At 43.7% G+C, this 22,509-nt stretch overlaps 1 protein-coding gene across 1 annotated transcript in view; it reads right to left on the bottom strand.

The window, feature by feature from the left end:
• LOC143181212 (uncharacterized) overlaps positions 1 to 22,509 on the bottom strand; it is a 43,633-nt gene that overhangs the window by 9,411 nt on the left and 11,713 nt on the right. The window contains exons 2-4 of the mRNA XM_076381531.1: positions 17,300 to 17,726; positions 15,164 to 15,307; positions 7,994 to 8,109 (exon numbers count right to left, since the gene is read on the bottom strand). Coding sequence (XP_076237646.1) covers positions 7,994 to 8,109; positions 15,164 to 15,307; positions 17,300 to 17,726 — 687 coding nt within the window. The remainder of the gene's footprint in view (positions 1 to 7,993; positions 8,110 to 15,163; positions 15,308 to 17,299; positions 17,727 to 22,509) is intronic.

Raw genomic sequence — 22,509 nt, 5'->3', positions numbered from 1 at the left:
GTCTCTCTTGCTCGCTATTTCTTTTCCTCTTTCGTGAATATTCAAGCCTCGCATTTTCTTTCCCCTCACTATCCATTTCCCTCGAACGCCATAAATCTTGCCGGTGATCTGTATTTTTTCTGGTTTTCGTCCCACCCTCTCAGAGGCCTCTCGCTCGTTCTGTTCCTCACAGGATCGCCCTCGCTCGTTTGCTTTTCGCTCCTTTATTTCTGCCGCATTTTACGCTCTTTTTTTCGATGGCTCGCTACCTACGATCCGGTAGCCAGGTCGCGGAGATTAAAATATCGACTCGGTAACTGCGATACGTCGCGTCTGACCCCAATGCCTGGACGCTAAACTCTTTAAGCGCGCGTTGAGCGATTTAAAAGGATCGAGGTGAAGCTTTCGACGCGGCAGCTCGCAGATCCGATCGTTAATGCTCTTCCACTGGAGAACAGGATTGTGTAAAGTGGAATGAGTACTCCTCGATTACATACGGCTTTTAAATCATTTTCGCCTCTGGTGGCGATTGAGAATCGTTGAGAACGGAGATATGATTGCTATCAGAGTAGTGTAATAGGACTCTTCAAAATGTTCCCTCTGATTTACTTACCTCGAGGGTTCGCAAGGTGTTTACCGTTGTAATAGATCTTTCATAATAGATCTGTCAGTGCTCATACTTCTGTGTTTAGTGTTTTCACTCAGCAATCTCATGAAAATTAAAACGAAGATCAAAAGCTAACCGCACGTCAGGCGACTTCCACTGAATAATGCATCGGGGGAATTGAAAAAAAGAAAGCTCGGGACGGAAACGAAATGGATGGAATGTCGCATGCTTGAATAATGATCCCACCATCAATTTCTCAGTCCCGCATGATCCGCCGGAAGTGAACGATGGCACCGAGGCAGTCACGAGAACATAGTCCTGCATGAATCGGTGTACGATAATTATTTCGAAGCTGGTCGACAATTTCTTCCAAAAGTAACGGATAGACAATGGAAGAACGAGCGCAAATGGAACGATAAAAGTGACCAGCGACGATGAAGCAGTGGCGTGCGCCCACGTGGAAATACATAATGGCCTCGCGAACGGAAAGAAGAGACACAGCAAGAAAACAGGTCGTTAATAGGAAGCTTGGAAGCAAGCTGTACACAAGACTACAGACTCTGCTCATCTCGATCGTTCGAGGAAGGATGGAAAACGATATCCCGACCGCGAGCCATCGTTGAATAACGATTCGAATAATACTCCCGGCTTGGATTTACTCAACTGACAAATTGACTCGGGCAGCGACGGTAATGGAAGACTCGCTAACGGGGCAAGGAGTACCGTCGAATTAATATGCAACGATTTCTTTGGATGAACGAAGAGCGACGGTTAAATTGATACCTCGACCCAAGCTTTCGTTTGCGGCCAACCCCTTTTTAATGTATGCGCGAAGGTCGTACGTAAGGAGGAGGACGGAGATTTCCTCGATAATCGAGAAGCGCTCGAGGAAATAGTATAAACGTGGCGGAAGAAAGAGAAAAAGAGATCGAACGAACCGATCGTGGAAAAGAAAGGCGGGCCAACAAAAGCGATAGAATGACTGGGAAAGTGCAGCCAGACGACACAGTCGAAGTAGAATGGAGCGCGAAAACGGTGGGAGGGTGAAAGTCCTTGTGGATAGGGCTGCGAAGCTACAGTCATTAGAATGTATTGTGGCGCAATGGTTTCACACGCTTCCTTTGCAAGAGCCCTCCCACCCGCACGCCCCAGCATTCGGTTGAAATTCGTCTCCATTCTGGCTGTTCTTTTACACGCATACACGGATGCACAAACGCGTGCACTATGCATATAAAACGACGCAACCCGGCCTCCCTTTAATATACAAGATAATAGGTACAAGGGCGCTCTTTTTTCGAGCAGGCTTTTTGCGTGTCGCCGACAGGTTCACTCGGGGATCGTTAATACGAATTTTTCTGTGTGATGTATAAAAAAGGTTTTTTGTGTAAACTAGAATTTTCCGAGAGTGGATGACAGTCATTACTCAAATGTCAGAAAGCTTCCGCGTTGTCGTTTTAAATAAATATTCGTCGCTCAGTGGAAGCATATCTGACGAGAACTAATTTAGAGACTGCCTGGCTCGTTTTTGTTAAATATTATGCAAACACGAAATTCCTAAATCTCTCCACAGACGATCTCGCATCGCCTGACGTATTTTCGCATAGCTTCTTTTTAGTTTTTTTTTCATAGTTACTTTCGCAAGCATCTCCCTTGTTATATTTCACCATGTAACAGCTTTACAAATGTTTGGTATTTGTTGTAGACTTACACCGAAAAAAGGAACACTATACGCTTCCACGTGCTCCCGGCAGTTTGCATTTTTCCAAAGTACACAATGCACTCCGCGGAGACTGAAATATTTTCAAGCTGGCCAACGTGTTTACGAACCGTGCCACGTGAACGTTCGAGTGATGCCCGTAAGAAATAATAGTACAGATCGCATCGTGGATAGTTTCGAGAGTTGCTTGTGGCCTGGAACACGCTGAAATGCTGAAAACGTGGAGAGCCAAGCAGACGCGGGGTGGTGAGAGTGCAAGTACCTGGTCTTAGAGCAACCACTAAGGCGAAGTTAGTCCGGTGGAACGTGAATCGAGGGTGGCTAAGCTTGCTCGACTAACTAAGTAATATGTACGATAACTGCGCGTGGGTGGTACATTATCGCCACGCTGGAAACGAGGACGAATAGGTACGATCGCGTGTCGAAAGCACATTATCGACTCCTGGAACTCGAGCACGCTATTGGCACGGCTAGGGGAGAAAAAAATGAAGCAAGTCGATCGGCTCCTCGTTAGAGGAATTTTCGTGATAACGAATACATGGGTTCCGGAGTGATTTATCGATTCCTTTGGTGGGCCAAATTAATCAAGAACGAAAATATGATTATTTCTGCGGTGATTAATGTTGATTGGTGTTTCAAAGAAAAGATGGGAATTATGCAAAGTTGAAAATTACAGGAATTGCAATTCGTAATAATGCAAATTGATAATGAAAAGCGCCCTTTTATCGGGGGTGGATAAATGAAAATAGCCTTTAAAGAAACGGATACTTGTAGAATATTACAAATGAACGCTTCAGCCGGTGATTTATACCTATTACGTTCAGTAAAATTTATTCAAACGATTGAAAATAATGCGTACGATCAAAGGTTACGACTGGTCCAAGTACCAAGCAGACAGCGCACAGAATACCAATGGAGGTTCTGCTTTCTTCTCACAAGGATCGATCCGTTCCTTTTTGCGATCGGGATTTCGGCCCCTCTGTAACTGTACGTTTCACGGAGGCATTATTTTGCAATATTGTGCGAATCAAATGTTTCCTATTCGCCGCGTGAAGTTTCTCGTTCAAACGATTCAGGATTTCCCGAATCCTACAGGCTGAGAAAGTAGTTTTGTATTCCTAGCATTTCAGCTTTCACAAAATTCCATCGCCCCCGATGTAAAACCGAATTTCTCCGAATTCGTGCAGGACACTGTTTATTGACAATTTAGTCGATGCGCTTGCTCGCCACGGACGCTGTATAGGGCACCATTCAGGGGTCCCATAGGAATCGGTCTGATACCCAAAGAATTGAATCGTATTACGATTCTGCGGAATTACTGTACCGACGAACTAATGGAGGTGTGCTTTTATCCAAAGCCAGTACTTTCTCTACTGCTCCGTGCCTCGTGCACACGAAGCTTGAAAAGTAACCCTTGGCTGTTGCAGATGCTGAAAGATTGGCGGTAACCAGAGAGTACCACTATTTGTACGAAACTCGAATTAACTTGCTTCGGTAGCGAGGGAGAAATGTTGTTTAATTACAGATGTGCTATGGGGTCCAGAGCTGTTTTACATCCCTTACCCATTGCAGCCATTCGAGTCTTTAATTATTCATCCAGGTGACAACGTCACACGAACTTTATTTACACCCCAGATAGCGGGTCTTGATATGGAAATTGATTGACGGTGGTTTCACTAAAACGGTTCTTCGCCATGGATGTTTCAGCTTTCTCGAGTTACCCATTGGCGTCTTTGTCAACTTTATCAATTTTCGTCTGGGAGATATAGCAACCTTTACTTTAATCAGCAGAAAAGTTGTGTTGACTGCTTCAGAGGGAAAAAGAGATCTTTAAACTAGCTTTAATTACCTCCATGTTCATCCTCAGCCTTCGGTGGAAACCAACTTCGCTTAATCGTAGAGTTTCATATGCATATGTAATGAAAGTAGGTCGTTATATTACGCAACGTTCTCTCTTTCTCGTTGTCACTCGAGATAAGAACTAACTCGGAGAAACGCGACACTAAATGGCGTAGCTGGAAAACTCGCGAAATCCCAGCTGGACGATTCAACAGACTCGTCTGGGGTGTCCCGTTACCATGTATAGTTAGGTATATGTGCCAAACAAGAATGTACACAGAGGTAAACGTGTGAATGAAAGATAAGAGTTCATTATGGGTATAAGTATCCCTCCAGAAAAAAGAACAAAATTCGAGAGAAAATTTCTCTTAGACCCACTCGATGAACCCAGGAGATCATTCTCAACGCACCAGAAAATCTACTCAAGTGCATCTAGACCTCGAACACGGTTTCTTAATCAAGATAACGACGATCAAGGCGAGAACATGGTTGAAGAACATTGAACAAGGATTTGCAAGAGCCACCGTAATCCTATCGGTTTCGATCTGGCTTTGATTACGTCATGCATGAGATAGCTAGAACTTTCTTCGTTTTCTCTTTTTCCACAGTCACCCCCTTATTACCCCAAATAGGAACTTTTCTTATCGAAGTAAGATCGGACAGCGGGACAAAGAGGACTCAAACTGCATTCTGTCGTAGATGTATATTCGGATTGGAGAGCAATCCTTACGATCTCGAATTCGCGGCAAGAAGTCCACGAGTGCTTGTTGGATCGCGGGCCACTTCTTTGACTCTGACCGCTTTTGAGTGTCAGCTAACTCACGAAGTATTCGTGTAATGAAATTATGATGAAGGTCGGATGGAGCACTGTGGAAACTTGCACGAGAGGAATTCCTCTCTGAACTCGATGCTTTTCTCGGTAACGTTTCGAAATCAACGAGCAACCGCTCGCCTGGCTGGAGACTACAGTTGACTAGGACTGGACGACGTGAAACGAGAAAACTTAGATTCAAGGGAATTTTAAATTACGCGAGGTGGGACGCTTTGAGACGACCTCGACGTATCGCACAATAGCTGAAAGGCTTCGTCGCGCCCGGAACTCGTTCAGACTTCAATTTATCAATTAGAAGTTTGAAATGGACGACTATCGAGTCCTTCCTTCGTTATTAACGCAGTCCTATGGAGAACGGCGTAGCTTGACGGGTCTCGTGCCACCTGCAAGGATTTCTTTGAAACGACATCACCAAACCCGAGAGGGAAGGTACGTCCTCGGGAAGTTGCCGCTTTAAACGCCTTGAAATTCCGTCCATGGCTAGTGAGTGAACTTTCTAAGCTTTAAATTTTTCTCTGTAAACTCGTTTCGTTATCTTTGATCGAACTTGTACGCGCGCTTTTCTCGTTTATCGCTAGGGAAGGATTTGCGGTTAACTTGGTCCTAGTTGAAGAATACTCACTGATTTTCGATTGTATTTGCGGGGATAAACTGAATGAAAGTGTAGAAAAACTAGCGAATTGCACTTTCGTTTTTGTTAAACATTTAATGCTTCAATATAGAAGTTTCCTGTACATCCAAATAGAAAAAAGTTGTTCTCATTATTAAATGGAGTTTATCATTTATGCAGGACGAATTTTACATGCACGCCACGCATGAATTAAATTAAACCGGTTAATTAGAAATGGCACTTAAGTAATTGCTTTGATATGCATTGAAGTGGTTACACTCGTTTGAGAATAATAAATCTGTCAACGTGCTCTATCTCATTAAGCTGATGGACAGTGAGTTCGTGGTACCTGTAATCCACTTGTATGAAAAACTCTTTGGTTATGACATGGAATTTCCCAGAGTGGGTACATAGTACTAAAGTAGTCTAGACAAAAAAGCGAGTGTAAGCATTTAAAACACGAGTTTGAAGAGGTCTCATCCCCTGAGGCATTAACATGTCGAGGTATCGTGTCGAGTGTCCCATACACCTTTAATGAACCAATTTTTTCTCATCATCTTAAAATGAACGAGATAGTGCAACGCTTCTCAAAGGATCTATGACCCAAAGACAAGCAACATCTATTGCAAGACATCGAGGTACCAATACATAAAAAATTTATAGAAAAACCTAACTAGAATTTTGTGACTAACAGTTTACCTTTAAATCTTGTATTTCATCGGTTTTGTCGTTTGAACTACACGGAATGCTAACAGATATTCCAAGAATGGTGCTTTGTACGAGACTCTGATCGAACAAGGGTGCACATCGAGTATTTCCCAAGCAAACCCATGGCGTGCGTGCGAGGATTAATTGGAATTGGCCAGAACACAGAACGATGCGGAGCTTCCTTTGTAGTGGGCTTTATAAGTGCGTGCGGCAAAGCTTTATAATACAGAACGAAATCTGTCATTCGCTACTCGTTATCTGACAATTATTATTAACGTTCGTATTCAACTTGGATCTGATACGAATGGCGGACCAGTTCCACGGGAACGGGGAGACCTACCAACGTCTATTGTGAACAAAAGATTGCATGCAGATGTCCTCGTTGACATGATCGACTTGACCGTTTCAGCGACCGTATTTTTTACTCCAATGTCGAACGATGTTGTTTAAGTTTAATAGAACATGAGATACTCGAAGTGATAGAATTCAACCGTGAGGAAATATCCTCGTGATGAATTTATTTAGATATAATGGAAAAATATATTTCACTCCTAACTATATTTAAATCTGAAACGTTAAGTAATTGTATTTTTTATCTATTTCTATTTAGTACTTGCAATAAAAAGAACTAGACTAAACACATTGATATTATTTACTGTTCCATAAACCACACGACGGGTGCAGCATCATTGCAAATGTAAAGCCTTGTTGGCCAGGGGACGAGATTTTCGGAAAGGTTTGTTTCCCGCAACAGATCGGTACTTCTCACGTAGAGGTACTAAGTTATATATGCGCATAGGAATGCAGGTTCCCATCATTGGAGCTTTATATTTTCTTTGGGCGAACGTGTACCGAAAATTTCAGCACGATAGAACGTGGCTGCGCTCAAACATGAATTCCACCCACAACCGGAAACATAAGATAGATTCTATTTAAATCGTAATCGAGTAATTCATAAATAAGTAGATATGATCGCAAGCGAGCATGACTGTTAGCTTTTCTCATTATTTTTGAAGCAAAATTTTATACAAAAACCAAGAGAAATGTTACGCTGACGATATGTAATCAAATAATATTTAAATTATATTTGTTTCGGAAACGAGAGTTATCTACGAAAGTTGGGAATATTATACCATATTAATTTTACAATTAATTTCATACGTTTCCTTCCTCTTATTAATTGATTTACAATCCTGATTTTCCATAATTCAAATTTGTCAATACACCATTTGTTGAAAGATATTAATAATTGCGTAATATTTGTCTATATATTATGCATTTACAACACTGAAAAGCTGGAGGAATAATTTACGTATAATAATCATACATTACCATAATTTCTACTAAAATTATGAACCATTTGCTTGGAAAAATCTCTCAACCGTAAACTTTTGTAATTTTTATTATTAAAAGTATAATCTAAGTAACTGATATTTAATTTAGTTATGCAAATCAGAATACTTTGAACATTACACATAAATTCTATCCTTGTATGAGAAATTGTTCTAGTGATTCCACATGAATCGATCAGAAAGTGTAGCAAATATTTGGGAGGTATAAAACGATTGCAAAATCGTTAAGCAAACGACTCGCTCATCCAGCAAAATCGTATCTACTCGGTTTTCCATGCTGTCGATTTTACTGAACCGTAGGTGGTCGTGCTTTCAAGGAACAAAAGGGAAAGATAAAAAGCAAACGTACCCGAAATGCATCCCTCAACTCCTGCTCTTCCTGATCCTGATCGGTGGGGGCGGTCTCGCTCGCGCCGATGTTGCTCACGATTTCCACGAACTCTTCGAAGCTGACATTTCCATCTCCTGAAAAAAGAAAACAGGAAAACAGCGCGTGTACTCCGACACCGTTTCCATTTCCTTGTTTTCCGAGGACTTTTTACCCCCACCTTAGAGCGCCGTTTTCGCAGAAATCCCCCCAACGCGAAATAAAAAAAAATAAACAACCCTTATCGCCAGTGCACCATTCACTTCGCTCCAGCAAACTCTATTCGTCGAGAGTTGTGCCAATTTTTTTTTTTATTTTTGCGCTTTCAAGCGAGTCACTCGTTCTTCTCCGCGGCTATAAAGAGCAAAAGTGGGAGAGGTAGGGAACGTCGGAAAAGTGAGAACACAGAAGCCACGACATCGAGGGACTAACGAACTTTACAGCTCGGCTCTAAGCGGTTCGGTCTCAGACGAAAGCTGCTTTCTCGCTTTTCAACGCTTTCATCGTGAAAATCCCGTTTCTTATCATTTGCATTTTCCCCCTTTTCTGCGTGTAACCACGAAACTCAAGGCACCGTAAAATAGAGCGAAGATGGGCTGTGGAGTCAAAGAAGATCTCTTCAGCTGAAGAGCGTTGTCGAATTCCTTCGGGGTATAATCCCCACGCGGTCCTGGATCGATGGACTGCGCTAAAATTCATGGGAAATCTGTCGCAGCGTTCGAAAGGTATGGCTAGAATTTTCCACGGTGCGGAACGATCGAAACTTACCAAACGATTTGTCTGTGATCCCCACGACTCCCCAGAACCTCCCTTAAAATAAACATAGGGGGGGATTCCTTTTTATCGGATGCCCTCGGGCAGAAAGAAGAAGTATTCCGTACAAAGCGTGTAACATCTGTTGTCTCGCGACACTAAGGGTGGATTTAACAAGATGTTGGAGGAAGAAAAATGTTTGGAAGATATTCCTTTACCGCAAAACAAGTCCGCGACTACCGTTCAACTTCTCCTATCTGCGACCATTTTCTGTTTCTTAGTTCGCCAAAAAGTGTCGAGGCAAAAGCCACTTTGCCTCTATCAGACAAGTGCATACGTGCTCCTGGAAAATTCAAAAACATGACATAACGCGTTCTGTCAAACGTGCGAACGTGCCTTCTTTGGTCTTAGCTGTCGCGACACGTTTGTCGTTTCAAGACTCCGTGCCTGACTTCACCAGATATTGTAGTTCCCTGTGAACGCACAAGTCTCAGATAGGACAGGACCATTGGAACATGTTCCATTTTGCGTCGAGGGCACGCTCAAAATGTCCTACATGTGTATAGGAGACCTAATTCGAACGAAAGTACCGCAGACAAAGTTCTCCTTCCCCTGCACGCAAAACTATCGCGGTGAATAGTCGCGTTATTAAAGCGGATGTGCAAGTTTTAATTGGTGTACCGTTACGATAAATTACCGCGAGCCCCGGATCTTTCATATAGCTGGCGAAACATCGTGTAGAATGTTGGGAAGTCAGCACAGGAGTCTGTCGAGATGCGATAATAGTTTGGTTCCGTTGGCAGTCGGAAAGCCTTGGCTCTGCCTTCAACACCCACGTATCCGCGTGACACTCGACTCGTCGTGTCGCTTTAGGGGCTCGTTTGCTCACGTACACGCTGAAGAGGTTGCGCGCTACGCTCGGGATACCCAGTAGCCGGATTTTCGATGGTAAATTCCGTAAGCGCAACCCGCGGCCAACGAGTAACCTGAGTAACCGCTCTACTTCGGGATCTCTTGACGCATCTTAAGCGCGACCCGACATAACTTGCTAAGTTCATCGACAAAGGCCACAACCAGAGTACAGAGACGGAAAATGAGCTTGGTTCGTGCTGAAAATTACAGGCGGCGCCTCGCGTGTCTCTTAATAAATTGGAGCGTGTAACATGCTAACCTGACGCGGGATGAATGCTCTTTACCCTTCCATAGCTGGAATATCTGTACAGGGAAATACTGCGATGGTCTGGTTTGATGACTTGTAAGTTAAGATGGTTATTCACGACGGAACTCACTTGGGATGAAATATCAAAAACTCTCGACTTTGCGTTGTAAAGATGGATACTAAATTGTTATGATCGACTCAAATAGTAGATTAAAGTATTCGAACGAGAACTCGAAGTTTCTTCTAAAAATTCAATCGTAAAGGAACCGTGCCTATAAAATGGAAAATAAAGGAAAGGGAATCACACACGAAAACAGTCAAGGAAGGGTCGCTGATCGAGGATACAGAGTCGATGAATTTACATTCGTGTTGCGTTCGTCAGAGCCAAAAGTGATAGCCAGCACGTGGGATCATAAAGTAGTGACGTTCGTCGGAAGTGATAGGCAACGCGTGCGAGCATAAACGACAACGAGGCGGATGAAGGCTAAACAAACCGCAATTTGTTGAACGACGACCGAACCGAACCGCAAGGAAAACGTCCGAAGGGGTGAGCGGCAACGCGGAAATGGCCGATCGGATACAAGCTACGGCACATTCTCCGTTCTGATCCAATTCGTTTGAAACTCCGACCGAGGGGGATGTTATACCCACGCTATATCGATATCCGGAGCCACGATATCTCGAATTCCCCGCGAAACTCCAGCGATCGGGTGTCTCTGTTCCCTGCAACTGTTCTTCTAAAGTTTCGCATTTTCTAACGTCCTCCACTTCTTTACGCTTACGACTACGAAAACACCGTTCCCAGCATCGGAATAGTCTCGTTTCGAGCACAGTTAGACAGCAGTTGTATCGGCAGATGCCCCGTCATGTGGCCGCAAACACGCCGGAAGTGACGGGGCGAGTCAGAGAGATTACAGAACCTAATACGTCTCTGGTATTGCGTGTCGCTTTGAAATATGTACCGAGAGAGCTTTGAATTCGAACGATCGGGCAAAACTGTCGGGAATAGCCTCGTTGTGTATTCACTACAGCAGATTCGCGATCCAAGCTAGACGGCTATCGATGGCTTACGCTAATTTGTCCGTTTTGTAAATCGGAGTCGTGCCCTGTGATACGCGCGCTCGTTTGAAATCGGAGGCCCGATTCATTAAAACCGAAACAGAGTGGCGGGAACAGCATCCCGCTGGAACGCGTTCCATTATCTTCTCTATTTTTACCGCTCCCTTCTTCGCAATCGCAGCCCCACGTTGCTACTACCAGAGAATGTTTTCGCAATAGTTTTCGACAAACATTGTTTGCGCTTCCGATACGTTGAACGATGGGATTGCTCCGATGCCTTCATCCGTCGCTCTCGATATCAAATATCACTGATAAAAATAACGAAGAACTGTAAACACCGAATACACTGGTCACGGTTCATCGATCAAGGAATACTTTTAATTTTGACGTGATGTGGCTGGGAAATCTAGAAAGTTTGAATGGAGAACAATACTGGAGCGATACGGGGTATCGTACGCGAGGAAGAAGAGTAACGTGAAAAACGAACGAGGTGGGTGTCTTGGAATAGTGCTGCATGGTCGGTTATTATTTGCAGCAACGATGCTACATTGTGAAGTGGTGATAGGAAATAGAACAACCATTTCACAGAGTAGTCCATATTTTTCATTTCAATTCTAGCTGGATGTTTTTGGAGTATGAACTTTAATATGCGATGAGAACGCGAGATTTTGTATGATATAGCGGCACGGATTTTGTACATATTATACTATGTAAGTATAATCAATTAAGGTAATTTAACTAATATCTTGTTTAAACGATCATAAAATAACATTGTTGGAGGTTTCCGACCTTATTCACTCGAAAAGCGATTCAAATTTAAACTTCCAACATACACACCTTGCTCGAGTGGATTCGCTGCTCAGGAGTGGAACACCTTCAAAGTCTAGTCAAAGTTTCCATGTAACGTTTCTCACGCGTTCCCTTCAGGATAAAGCACCGACAAATATACTTACAATTACTTAGCTGCACGGTATATAATTTTCGAGCAAGCTGCTTTGAATGGGCCGAAACTTTCACTTGAACGCGTATTCATCATGACTTTCGTGATTTGGAGTAGCGAGATGTTTGTCAACTTACTGGAAAGGAAAGAATAGACTAATTTAGAACCTAACTCTTTCGTCTACAGAACCTGATGTACGCGTTTTGAGAAAATGAAGAAAATTAACCACAGAATGAATCTTATCAAATCGCTATATAAATTTCTATTTTAATTTGCATAACCCTTGCAAAGTGGCGGCAGGGTTACAGGCATCAATAGAGACTTAGTTTCGCAGATTCCCTGCCTTCGCTGAATAACGATCTCGGATAAGCACGTTTCGCCCAAAACTTATCAGAGGTAATCCTACCGATCGCTGTAAGCTATCGACCGGCAGGAACTTCCGGCGACATTGCTAAACAGCATAACGTAACGCTGTCGAATTGACATTCGATGTGGCGGAACTGCCGACCTACACACGCGTGTTACGCGTCGTCACGTACACGGGAATGGACTATTTGCCTCGACCAAGTCACGGCAATTCCTCTTCGAGCATCGAGTTCGAATGACGCCCTGTGAATGTCGTATCGGAACACTTCTATGAACGCTGCAGTTCCCATGGCTGATATTTTTTTCCTCGTTCCTTTCTTCCCTTTTTTCTCGTGTGCATGAATCAGTGTGCTGGTTGTATTTTTTTTTATTCGATCGCACACCGACAAGTACCATTCATCGACAGTCGTGAGGTGCATCCACGGTGAAACGAGTTTCGATTACATGCAGTGATTTCGATTCGCGTGCCGCCAGCCTTGATGCTGTGCCTATCTCCTAATTACGCATGCACCGGCTACGACCTTGCCACCAACCACCCCGATACTTTTAGTATCGAAATTCGAAGTGGCTTCGACGGAGGAAATGGCGGACCAATGAATGTTCGTCTACCGCTTTTATCGAGTTGGCCAACATCGCTTCCGACTAGGTAGAACCACGTTCCTTCGCACGTTCCGGCATCTGCCGCGAGAATTAAACGGACCCGTCGATTAGGGGGGAATAATACTCTGGAATACTGATGACAAACGACCATTAACAGGCGCACGACGACGCTGAAATACGCGAAAGAATTGCAATTATTGTGACAAATGGGGAATGCTGCTGAACTTGCTGATCGTTTCGAGGAAATGAGACGATAAATCGGGGTATTCTGATATTTACAATATGCATCTTGCAATTGAGGTCTTGCAATTGATACACTACGAACGTCTGTCCTTCAACTCTGTCTGACAATATACGAGTAATAACTACCGGAAAAAACCGTGGTGTAGAACAAAATCTCTATTATTTTCAAAATACAGCAAGGTGACAATTTGTGAATGTGGTTATTTTCATCGAACCGTGAAATTAAGAAAAATCCTGTCACCATGTTGAAGCTTTTCACGAGCAACGTGTTCATAGATACACCTTGCTGGATGCTATATAGCGAAGCACAAGGTGTTCGGTGTATAGAGAGGAAAAATTTTACACGCAGTAAACACGAGTCGCAATTGACGACGACAGCCAGTGAATTTACCGCAACGAGCGACCCGTTGCAATGGTTGTTTGAACGTGCGAGTAATTTTGGCTGGTCATGAAAGAGTTTCCGCCTGTCGAGGATCGTCGACGAGAGATTACCCTTCTTCGCACTGTTTCCTGTATGTCTTCACTAGAAAATTTAGATTTCATTAGAGCAGGAAACAGCACGAAGCAGCAGAAAACAAAGAACTGTTATTATCACAAAAAACAACTGTTTTCTACTTGGAGAGTTAGCAACAGGTACAGATGCTTCCATATGTATTTATGTGCATTTATACGAGAAGATTTACTGAACTCAAACTCTGCTTCACATTTCACTGTCCTAGTCCACATTCTCTCTTACGCTTTTAATGAAGACATTTAGAAGTAACGACTACAGTTTAATTTTCACACAAACTCTCGCCTCATCCTCCCAAGTACCTTGAAGTATTCTTATTACAGAAAATGTCGGAAGATGAAGATTTCAGTCACGATGCGCTCTGAATCCCATCAGAAATTTTTGTTCTGATGCAACTAGTCGGCTAAGGTTATAAGGTTTTAGGTGCAACTTTCCTGTATGTGTTTCGAAACACAGACAAACCAAGGAGAATGCGCGAAGATAGAAGGATACAGTCGAACAAAAAGGAGGAAAGACTACGGTTGAACGAAGTGGAAAGAGCTTGAGGGGGTGGGATTGGGCTTAATAAAGAGACTCCGCTCACAGAGCGTCCTTCCCATTGTCAGGCGAGAGAACACTTCGCGAAAATTACCCACAATTAAGACGATGCCGTCGGGGAGAAAGATTGTAAGTGGGCCAACGTGGTTACACGGACGAATAGTAAGCTTCAGATCCCCACTGACTAATATTAAATTGCGTGCATCTTGTTTACGTGGCACGCTAGGGAATTCAATGAATTAGACGAATACACCACTGTCGAAAAATGTCCATGTCCGCTGTCCTCTTGCAAATCATATATGAAAGTGGCAGTAACGATTTTAACCAACGTCAGGCACAGTAACAAGCTTAACGAACTGGTCGACGAAATAAGAGCACAATTTCAGCGAATCTCGTTGTATATTAATAAAAAGTTTGATTGACGTGACACATTTTTAGAAATATTCTGTTTCAGATGGCTGTGGCTTTTCCACGAATATATGACCTTCATTCTCTGACAATCGACCGCCGACCAACTAAATTCTGAACTCTACGGACAGTGGTTTAGGGAATTAGATGGGGACTATATAGTTTGTTATCCCCCTGCCTTGAGTCAACTATGACAATTGTTCTCCCAGGAACAATACATAAATTGTCTTTGTTCAATTCGCCGTAGTTCTATACTTCAAGGTACGGTACCACTGATCCAATTACGCGATTACAGAACAACGTTGTTATTGACTATAGTAATAGTCCAAATTTGCTTAAAACAATCAGTATAATTCTAAACACAATTCATTTATATAGAAAACTCTGACTTATAGTATATATGACTATTTTTAATGACCTCTAAAATAATCTTGACTTTTCCCCTCACGACTTACAAACCCCCCACGCTACATCTGGAGAGTTCTCCTACAGTTTTACATGTATCAAAGCACATAATCAGCCATAGATCTAATTGACTAAAGACTATAATACATGACAAACACATGGCAAACTCACCGTCGATATCGATCTCCTGCAACATCGTCCGCAATTCCTCGGCTCTTGCGAATTGTCCGAGCGAGCGCATCACCCTGCCAAGCTCCTCCTTCGTGATGCTTCCGTCGCCGTCCTTGTCGAACAGCCTGAAAGCCTCCCTGAATTCTACAACACCGTGATTCCCGCGCATTTAATAAACCGAGCTCGCCTTAATTCGCCGCGGGTTCCGTCCGCCGCTCGCGGATAATGGCCCCGAGCGGGAGGGTTGTCTCGCTTTATCGCAGTAGAGGTTGGGGTGGGGGTGGGGGTAAACGGTTGAAAGCGAAAAGCGCGGAGTACCGAAACGCGCTTAAGAATCGTGGACGCATAATGCCGCCAGGAGAGAACGGTTTCCTTCCGGCCTTAATGTGCGCGGCTCCGGGAACAGAATCGCCACACTTTAATTACCCGAAGCCTCGATTGCGCAGCGAAAAGTGTTCTCGAGGGTAACGAAACGAGGGGAGAAACGAACACGAAAGAAGACGGACAGAGAAACTACGCGTAGGTGTCGCATAGGAATGGGACACGGTTAATTAAGCTTGCCGAGGAAAATCGGGAAAGTCGAGGCGGAGGAGTCGCGAAACAGCGGCCAATGATCGAGCAGCTTTTTTCTTTTCAAGAGCAGGAGTTAGGAGGATCCGTCGTTCGAGCTGATTAAACGCTTCGGTCGATAACATCCCGCGATGTTCGATGCCCGCGGCGAGCACGACGCGAGGAGGGACAAACGGTAGGACTTGGATCGTCGGTGCTTGACTCGTCCGTTTAATAGCCTCATTTCACAGATCATTGATTTTGTACCGACTGCTATGGCTTCCCTATGAGCACCCTCTGCACCAGCGTAACCGTGTGCTATTGTCCTCGGATAGGAGGAGAGGAACAGGGGGTGAGAACTCTCACGATTTTGCGTTAATGGGTAACGACAATGAAAAAGCGGGCAGGAAGAAGCGTCGACAAATAGATTCTGCTTAACCCGGTTACGGGTTTGCAGTTCCGCGTTTTTCCCCCGTTCTCCCCCTTCTTGTCACCCCCTTCTTGTGCTCAATGGGGTTTCGAGATATCTCGCGAGATGTATTTCGCGATACCCGAAGACGCTTCGCACCGACGAGAGCGATCGTGAGAGGGTGGCTTTTTAAGTAGGGATGCATCTTACGCGACAGTTTTCTAGCAGCTGAATTTCGAACGTCGATGAGGACTCGAGGACGACGTTAAATAGTGATGGAGTTGACTCGGTGGTTTCGAGTGTATTGCAGGAATCTATATATTTTCTATATATTTCCTTTGGCAGGAGGAACATGAAACAGATCGCTAGTAAACGTAGGTCGTTCGAGAAGTAGCATTGCAGCCAGCAGTTTCGCAAGAATTTGTGGGGTGCTTCTCGCGGAAAACCGATTAATCGCGCGCGTAACGTTCTCCATTAGAGTTCTTTGAAAAAGTGTAGGAACACAGGTAAGTCGCGTCTGTCACTTTGCAGCAAAAGGAAGTTCTCCATTCGCGTTCCATTTGCTAGCGTGCCTAGACGAGACTTCTTTGATTCGAATTCTGTTTGCGACATCTTCCGCTTTCAGCCTCGTCCGTGGCCGTTAGATGTCGACCAACGATTTAACTGACTTCCGTGAAAGCTGTTTTTACAGGGGCGAAAGCACGTTTCATGTTCGTTGAAAGATCAATCGTTACTCTTTTTTCTTGTCCCGAAGTTGTAGAGTTGAAAAGGTCGGGCTTAAATGCTCCAACGTCAAAAACAGGGAAGTAAAACGAGAAATTATATATTTTGCCCGGCGTGGGTCAGAAAGCCGTAATTGAAAGCTTAACTTCATCTACTAGGTTCGCTTGTTAATTCTAGCGACAACGAAAAAACTGCTGGCAACGTCTGAAAAGCGTTTGACTCCTGTTTTGGCGAGGGCAACAATGTGACAGGCTGACACGCCTGGGTAACGCGGTTCACGCTCGAAACGCGGAAAATTCGATTTTGCAATTTCTATGGTTTCTATTACCTCGAGGGAAAACGCTAGGATACAATTTCGGAAAGTAAGCTACGGTACACGATGGCAACAGTATTCGACAGGGAAAAACACGGTGGCTTACAAGTTCCCAGATGGAACTCGTCTCTGTTGAACTCACCTTTCATCTGAGACTTGGATATGGCGGGCGTCTTAGTGGACGAGACAGGGGCAGGTCTTTTCGGCGACGCGGGCAGGGAAAAGAGGACGTTCGCCGACAACTTGCCAGCCTCCGCGGAGGACGAGGCCGACGAAAGCACGGAGGACGTCGCGGTGATTGAGCTGCTCGTCGCTTGGGACTGGCCACATGGCCATTGCTGTCGACATTGCTGCTGCGAGCCCGGCGTCGACGATATCGCGGCATCTGATTCGCTGACCAGGTACGGCAGTCCCATTGACGCGACTGTCATCGTCGACGTCGGCGTTGTCCGCGTCGTCGTCACCGTCATCGTCATCGTTATCGCCGCCCCTGTGGACGTCCTCGGGGAACAGCCACTTGCCCCTTCTTGCTCCTCGCTGTTCCCTACTACCCCGCTGCTCTGTCTCGTCTGTGAACATTTGAAAGATCTTCTAGTTTTCACTAGCCACCTTTTCATTAATCGCTGCATCAATTTCTGGACGCTACAAGTGATACAGTCTCGACATAAAAAGGGGTAACCTTATCGATGGAACGCGACGTACACTTTTTGGGAATAAATACTTCGCGACTTAGCCTATAATGTACATGCATCTTTAAACCTGGCGAGCGCGCAAGTTTTGTAGGTCGCGAATTAATGCTCTGTACTAGAGTGTGCGTCGGGCCAACTGGATAGCCACAGGTGGCACGACGCACGTAACGATGGACAGAGTACAACCACACAGTAGAAACAAGAAGGGGCAGCTGGAGAAAAAGCGTGTAGGAAAAGAAACTCGTAATTGTATTATTCCAGCGGCAAAAACAGTTCTATTTGTAACCAATTGTACAAAGGGACGGTTCTGTAGGAAAATAGGATATAATTTAAATGCGCTTTCCTTCTCGGATTTTTGTTTGAGACGAATCGCAAAGGTAAGTCAATTAAGAATAAAAGTAACCTCATAAAGTGCTTTGTGAAAGCGTAGTCAGTGTAACTGAAATGAAAAATGTGTGTGGTTGTGGCGGTGATCAATTTTGCGGTTATAGACTTGAAAGTATGGTCCATGCGCATATCAATGAGAGAAGTTTACCGAGACCGACCACGAACGTGCTTTTCCTCTGTTCACAGTAATCTTATCTCTTTGGCCAACAAATCAATTGAATGTCTTGAGTGTCGACTTGAAGTTCAACTTCCCCTGTTTGAAATATGCATTACTAAATAACGATATCAACGTCGAGTAATTGGTGACGATACTTAAGAAGGAGTCGATAAAAATCGCGTTGTAAAGGGAGTTTTTATATTTTATTGAGCTTAAAATAAAAATTACTTACTTCTACGCAATTAACTCGGTCTAGATAGAAGTACCCGGTGCTCGCAACAATACTATCTAGTATATCGTGAATAGTTGAAAAAAAGTCGAAATGTTAAATAAATTCAATAGTATCGTAAAGAAGGACAGATCTGCATTCATTTGGCAGAAGAACAATCGCCATTCGTCATGATAACGCCCGACCGCACGCAGCAATAATAGATAAAAAAGAATCGCAAGAACTAACCCATCCATCACTTCCGATTTCGCATCATTGAATACTATCGAGGTCCTTTCAATGGAAAAAATTCAATAACCATAAAGAAGTTGAAAACGCAATAATGTGTTTAGTACACTGGAAAAAAAGAAAAATAAATTTTCTCTTATATCTGCTCTTCAGAAATGTCTTCACTTATCCACAGCTATATTTCGACCACTAGCTCCGAAGTAACCGACGTAGGTCTGTTGAGGTAGGTACTTCTACAGCTTAGGTCCGACAAGTTTGATTTATGAAGGGAAAAAGTTGCACCTCGTCGAGTTCTATGCTCAGGAGAGTTACGAATGTGGTTAACTCTGTTTTGGGATCAGAGTGCACACGGTCCCCCGTGACAGTGAAACTCGGTTATTCAATGGCTTTTTTATGCAAGTGATTCGATACCATGTCACCGCTGCAAACCACAAGCCAGACAGTCCAGCCATGTTGCAGAGTTTTTGCGTGGAGAAAGAAGAAATTTCAGGAGGAGCGCGATATCAACTTTAATCTTCCTCAGAAATCGAGGTCACGTATCGCGAGGACGATAAATTTGGTTTCTTCGCGGTAGAAAAACGTATTATCGTAATTTTCACCTGCAAATATTTCTTATCCTGCAGGAACAGAAAAATTGATTAAATTCGAGAAAGAAACACAATGTTCGTTAGCAAACGGGCGAGAAATTAAAAACGCGCGGGAAGAGAAGATAGAATACTCGATCCATTAAATTCCATGCAGCTTTTCTGAAGTCGTACATCGATAGCTGACCCAGAACAGGAATTACGCGTGGACGATCCTGCACTTTCGAATTTGAAGTAAATCGACGTGAGAAAGATTCGTGAATTCAATGATAAAACGGATGTAGAACGTGTTTTCCAAGCTCACGAAACGCCACTCGTTTCCCTCTCCCGTTTATTTGCTCGAGAAAAGGGACAGTAACAAAATCGAATTCTCGTTAACCCGTCAAACGTTCCTAATCGTTCCTGACACTTTTGTCCCTGGACTCCGATTCTTTGGATCGTTCGACGATTTAAATTACATTTCGTCGTTACTAACTATGAACATGGTCGCAGTTTATTTTATAAAAAAATGGTTTAAAAATACTAGTCTATGCAGATTTTCCTAGTATTAAAATTAGACGAAAAAATATGCTGGCTCTTCTCATTGATCGTTACCGGAAATTACTCCTTTAAGTTGGTGGGATAGTGGAACAAAATTGGATTTTAGTAGTATTCCCCAGTCATTGTCAGACTCACTTTGATCGATTGAAGTTTGATCAATTTTATCATCTATAGCTTCCCAGCTTTCTCTGACCCAATTTCACTTGTTCGATCGGGTTTTTGTAACTAACTTTCCTTTGAGTAGCTCCTTATGAGGGTAGGTAGACAATATTTTTCTTATCCACTTACCAACCTTAACAACTGACTTCGCGAATCTACCGAGTATAATAGCATAAGTGAACTCTGGCTGCAATAAGTCTCGAAGAATAAATATTCTTTCTGTAATTCTTCGTAACACACGTATGTCCCAGCAGATTTCTCTGTACCCGTTTCGCCAAGTCACGTTGCAGTTGCTTAAATCACAACGAAATAAAAAACGAATGAAACGAGACAATCCCACAGAGGTTCAAAGCAAAAGGCACATGATACATTAGCTTCTACAATCTTCCACGCAGATAATTTAATTACGACGATCTCTCAAACCTTGACGACCCACTCTGCCGCTACCTAATTAAATAAGACGGCGCGAGGCGACACGCGTGAACGTTCATCCCCAGGATCTCCAGGAAATTGCATTACTACCGATCTTCTGAGGCGTTACTTCGCACAGTTTCAGTCGAAACTGTTTCCTTGCAACAGAAGGCGATAGAAATTCAATTGCAACGTTTACGCGTCTGTCTCCATTGTTGCAACCCACATCGAACCAAACTCTTATTTTCTTCCTTCCAATATGTCAACACTAGTTTAAACCGTTTTCTATCCAGTGATCGATCACGGAGCAAATCGATACGCGCGCACAGTGTAATTCAAACAGTTAATGCGTCGCTGGAAAGTCATCTTAACCCGATGGGAGTATGGGTACGCTCTTAATTCCTTTTAGAATACTTTGCTGTTGAAGGGAAACTTCATTAGCGACGGCGACGACACTAATTGCTTCGCTTGATACTCATCAACCGCCAGAACAGTCGACGGAGTGGCGAAGGGGATGGTTCCAGGCTAGTGAAGGGTTCGTGATGGCCAAAGCCACGGCTATTATTGCAGACCATCGTCCTAACGGCCTACTCGAACTAAAAGACTCACGAAATTCGTTCGCGGGACAACGAGGGGTAAAACGAGGCGTTCCGGCTCGATTAAGTTCTGCGACGTACGCGACGCTTAATTAACTTGTCTTAGGGGGAGGATCAATTCCAAGAAACGGAGCTGGATAATTAACAGTTCGACAGACAATTAACGAGGCATGAAGCGCGCAACGATGTGCCCATCATCATGAATCCATTCCGAGTATGGGATTGATTAAAAGAGTGTTGTCTTTAAATAGTGACGAAAACAAATCGTAAAAAGTGGATTTCATAATATTCTGTGAGAGAATGACAACGCGCGATAATGATGTAAATGGAGATCCTATTTATATGATTGTAGCTGCATGTGTTTTGTTAAACAGAGGCTTTTATTAATGCTCATTAGCCTGTGATAATATTCCGAATAACTATCCTAATATTACCGTACTAATTAACGCAAGAATTTATCGATAAAGCGCTTTACATCGGCTAAAGGAACCGATTTCCAGTGGTCGTTTAGCTTGTAATGGCGTGACGCAGCGGTACCGTAAATCAACGATTAAAGAAGTCGAGACATGTGTGATTCATTGGCCTTCAGGTAGCAGAAAATTATTGTCGGAACTTTACTGAGAACTGGTAGAACCGCGCAACAAAGACTTAGGGTTAGAGGACGAAGACAGCTGCGGAAAAAGGGAATTTACGAGCTCCCGGTGGAGGAACGATAAGACATAGCGCTCGATCACGCTGTCTCGCATTTTGATTGAACGAGAAACGAGAAAACTTCGGCCGACTCTCTACGCGTACCTGACGATTTGCATGTGGTAACATCATGCAGCCTGCATACATAACACGTAATTTTCATGCTGCTATTAAACGCCTAATTTTTTCCTGCAGGGTGTACAGTTACCGCTTCATGGGAGTCGATGGCTTTTGACTTCAGAAATGGAAAATATTGGTATAAAACCTTTTACGGAAAGGTAGTAGAACCTGAAGTTAGGTTTCTAAAATCTTGGCACAATGCCAAGGGGTATGTATAGTACCTAAGTATAAGAAATTGCCAAGCAAATTACGAAATTCGAATAAGCAAGCAGGCAAACAGAATGCCCTGAATCTTTCGTGCCCGACTGTGCCATGGCAAATTTCACCGATTCTAGTCAGGATTAGCGCAATTTGTAGACAAGATGTAGTTGCTATTCCCTTACCATTCAAACTACACTGATTCGATTTACATCAGGCAAACAGCTGCGACGAGGTTGCATCTTGCAGGCCGTCGAGTAACTGCCTCGTTGACTCGATCCAACCTAAATGATCGTTTCACCTCGCTGAAAATTGCGCAAGCTCCGCGTATCTAAAGTCGTTCAAATATTCAAAAGCGTTTCCC

This window comes from Calliopsis andreniformis, chromosome 6 (genome assembly GCF_051401765.1).
Source record: "Calliopsis andreniformis isolate RMS-2024a chromosome 6, iyCalAndr_principal, whole genome shotgun sequence".
NCBI lineage: Eukaryota > Metazoa > Arthropoda > Insecta > Hymenoptera > Andrenidae > Calliopsis > Calliopsis andreniformis.
Note: the sequence above shows the minus strand (reverse complement) of the source record. Positions and strands in the feature narration are given on the sequence as shown.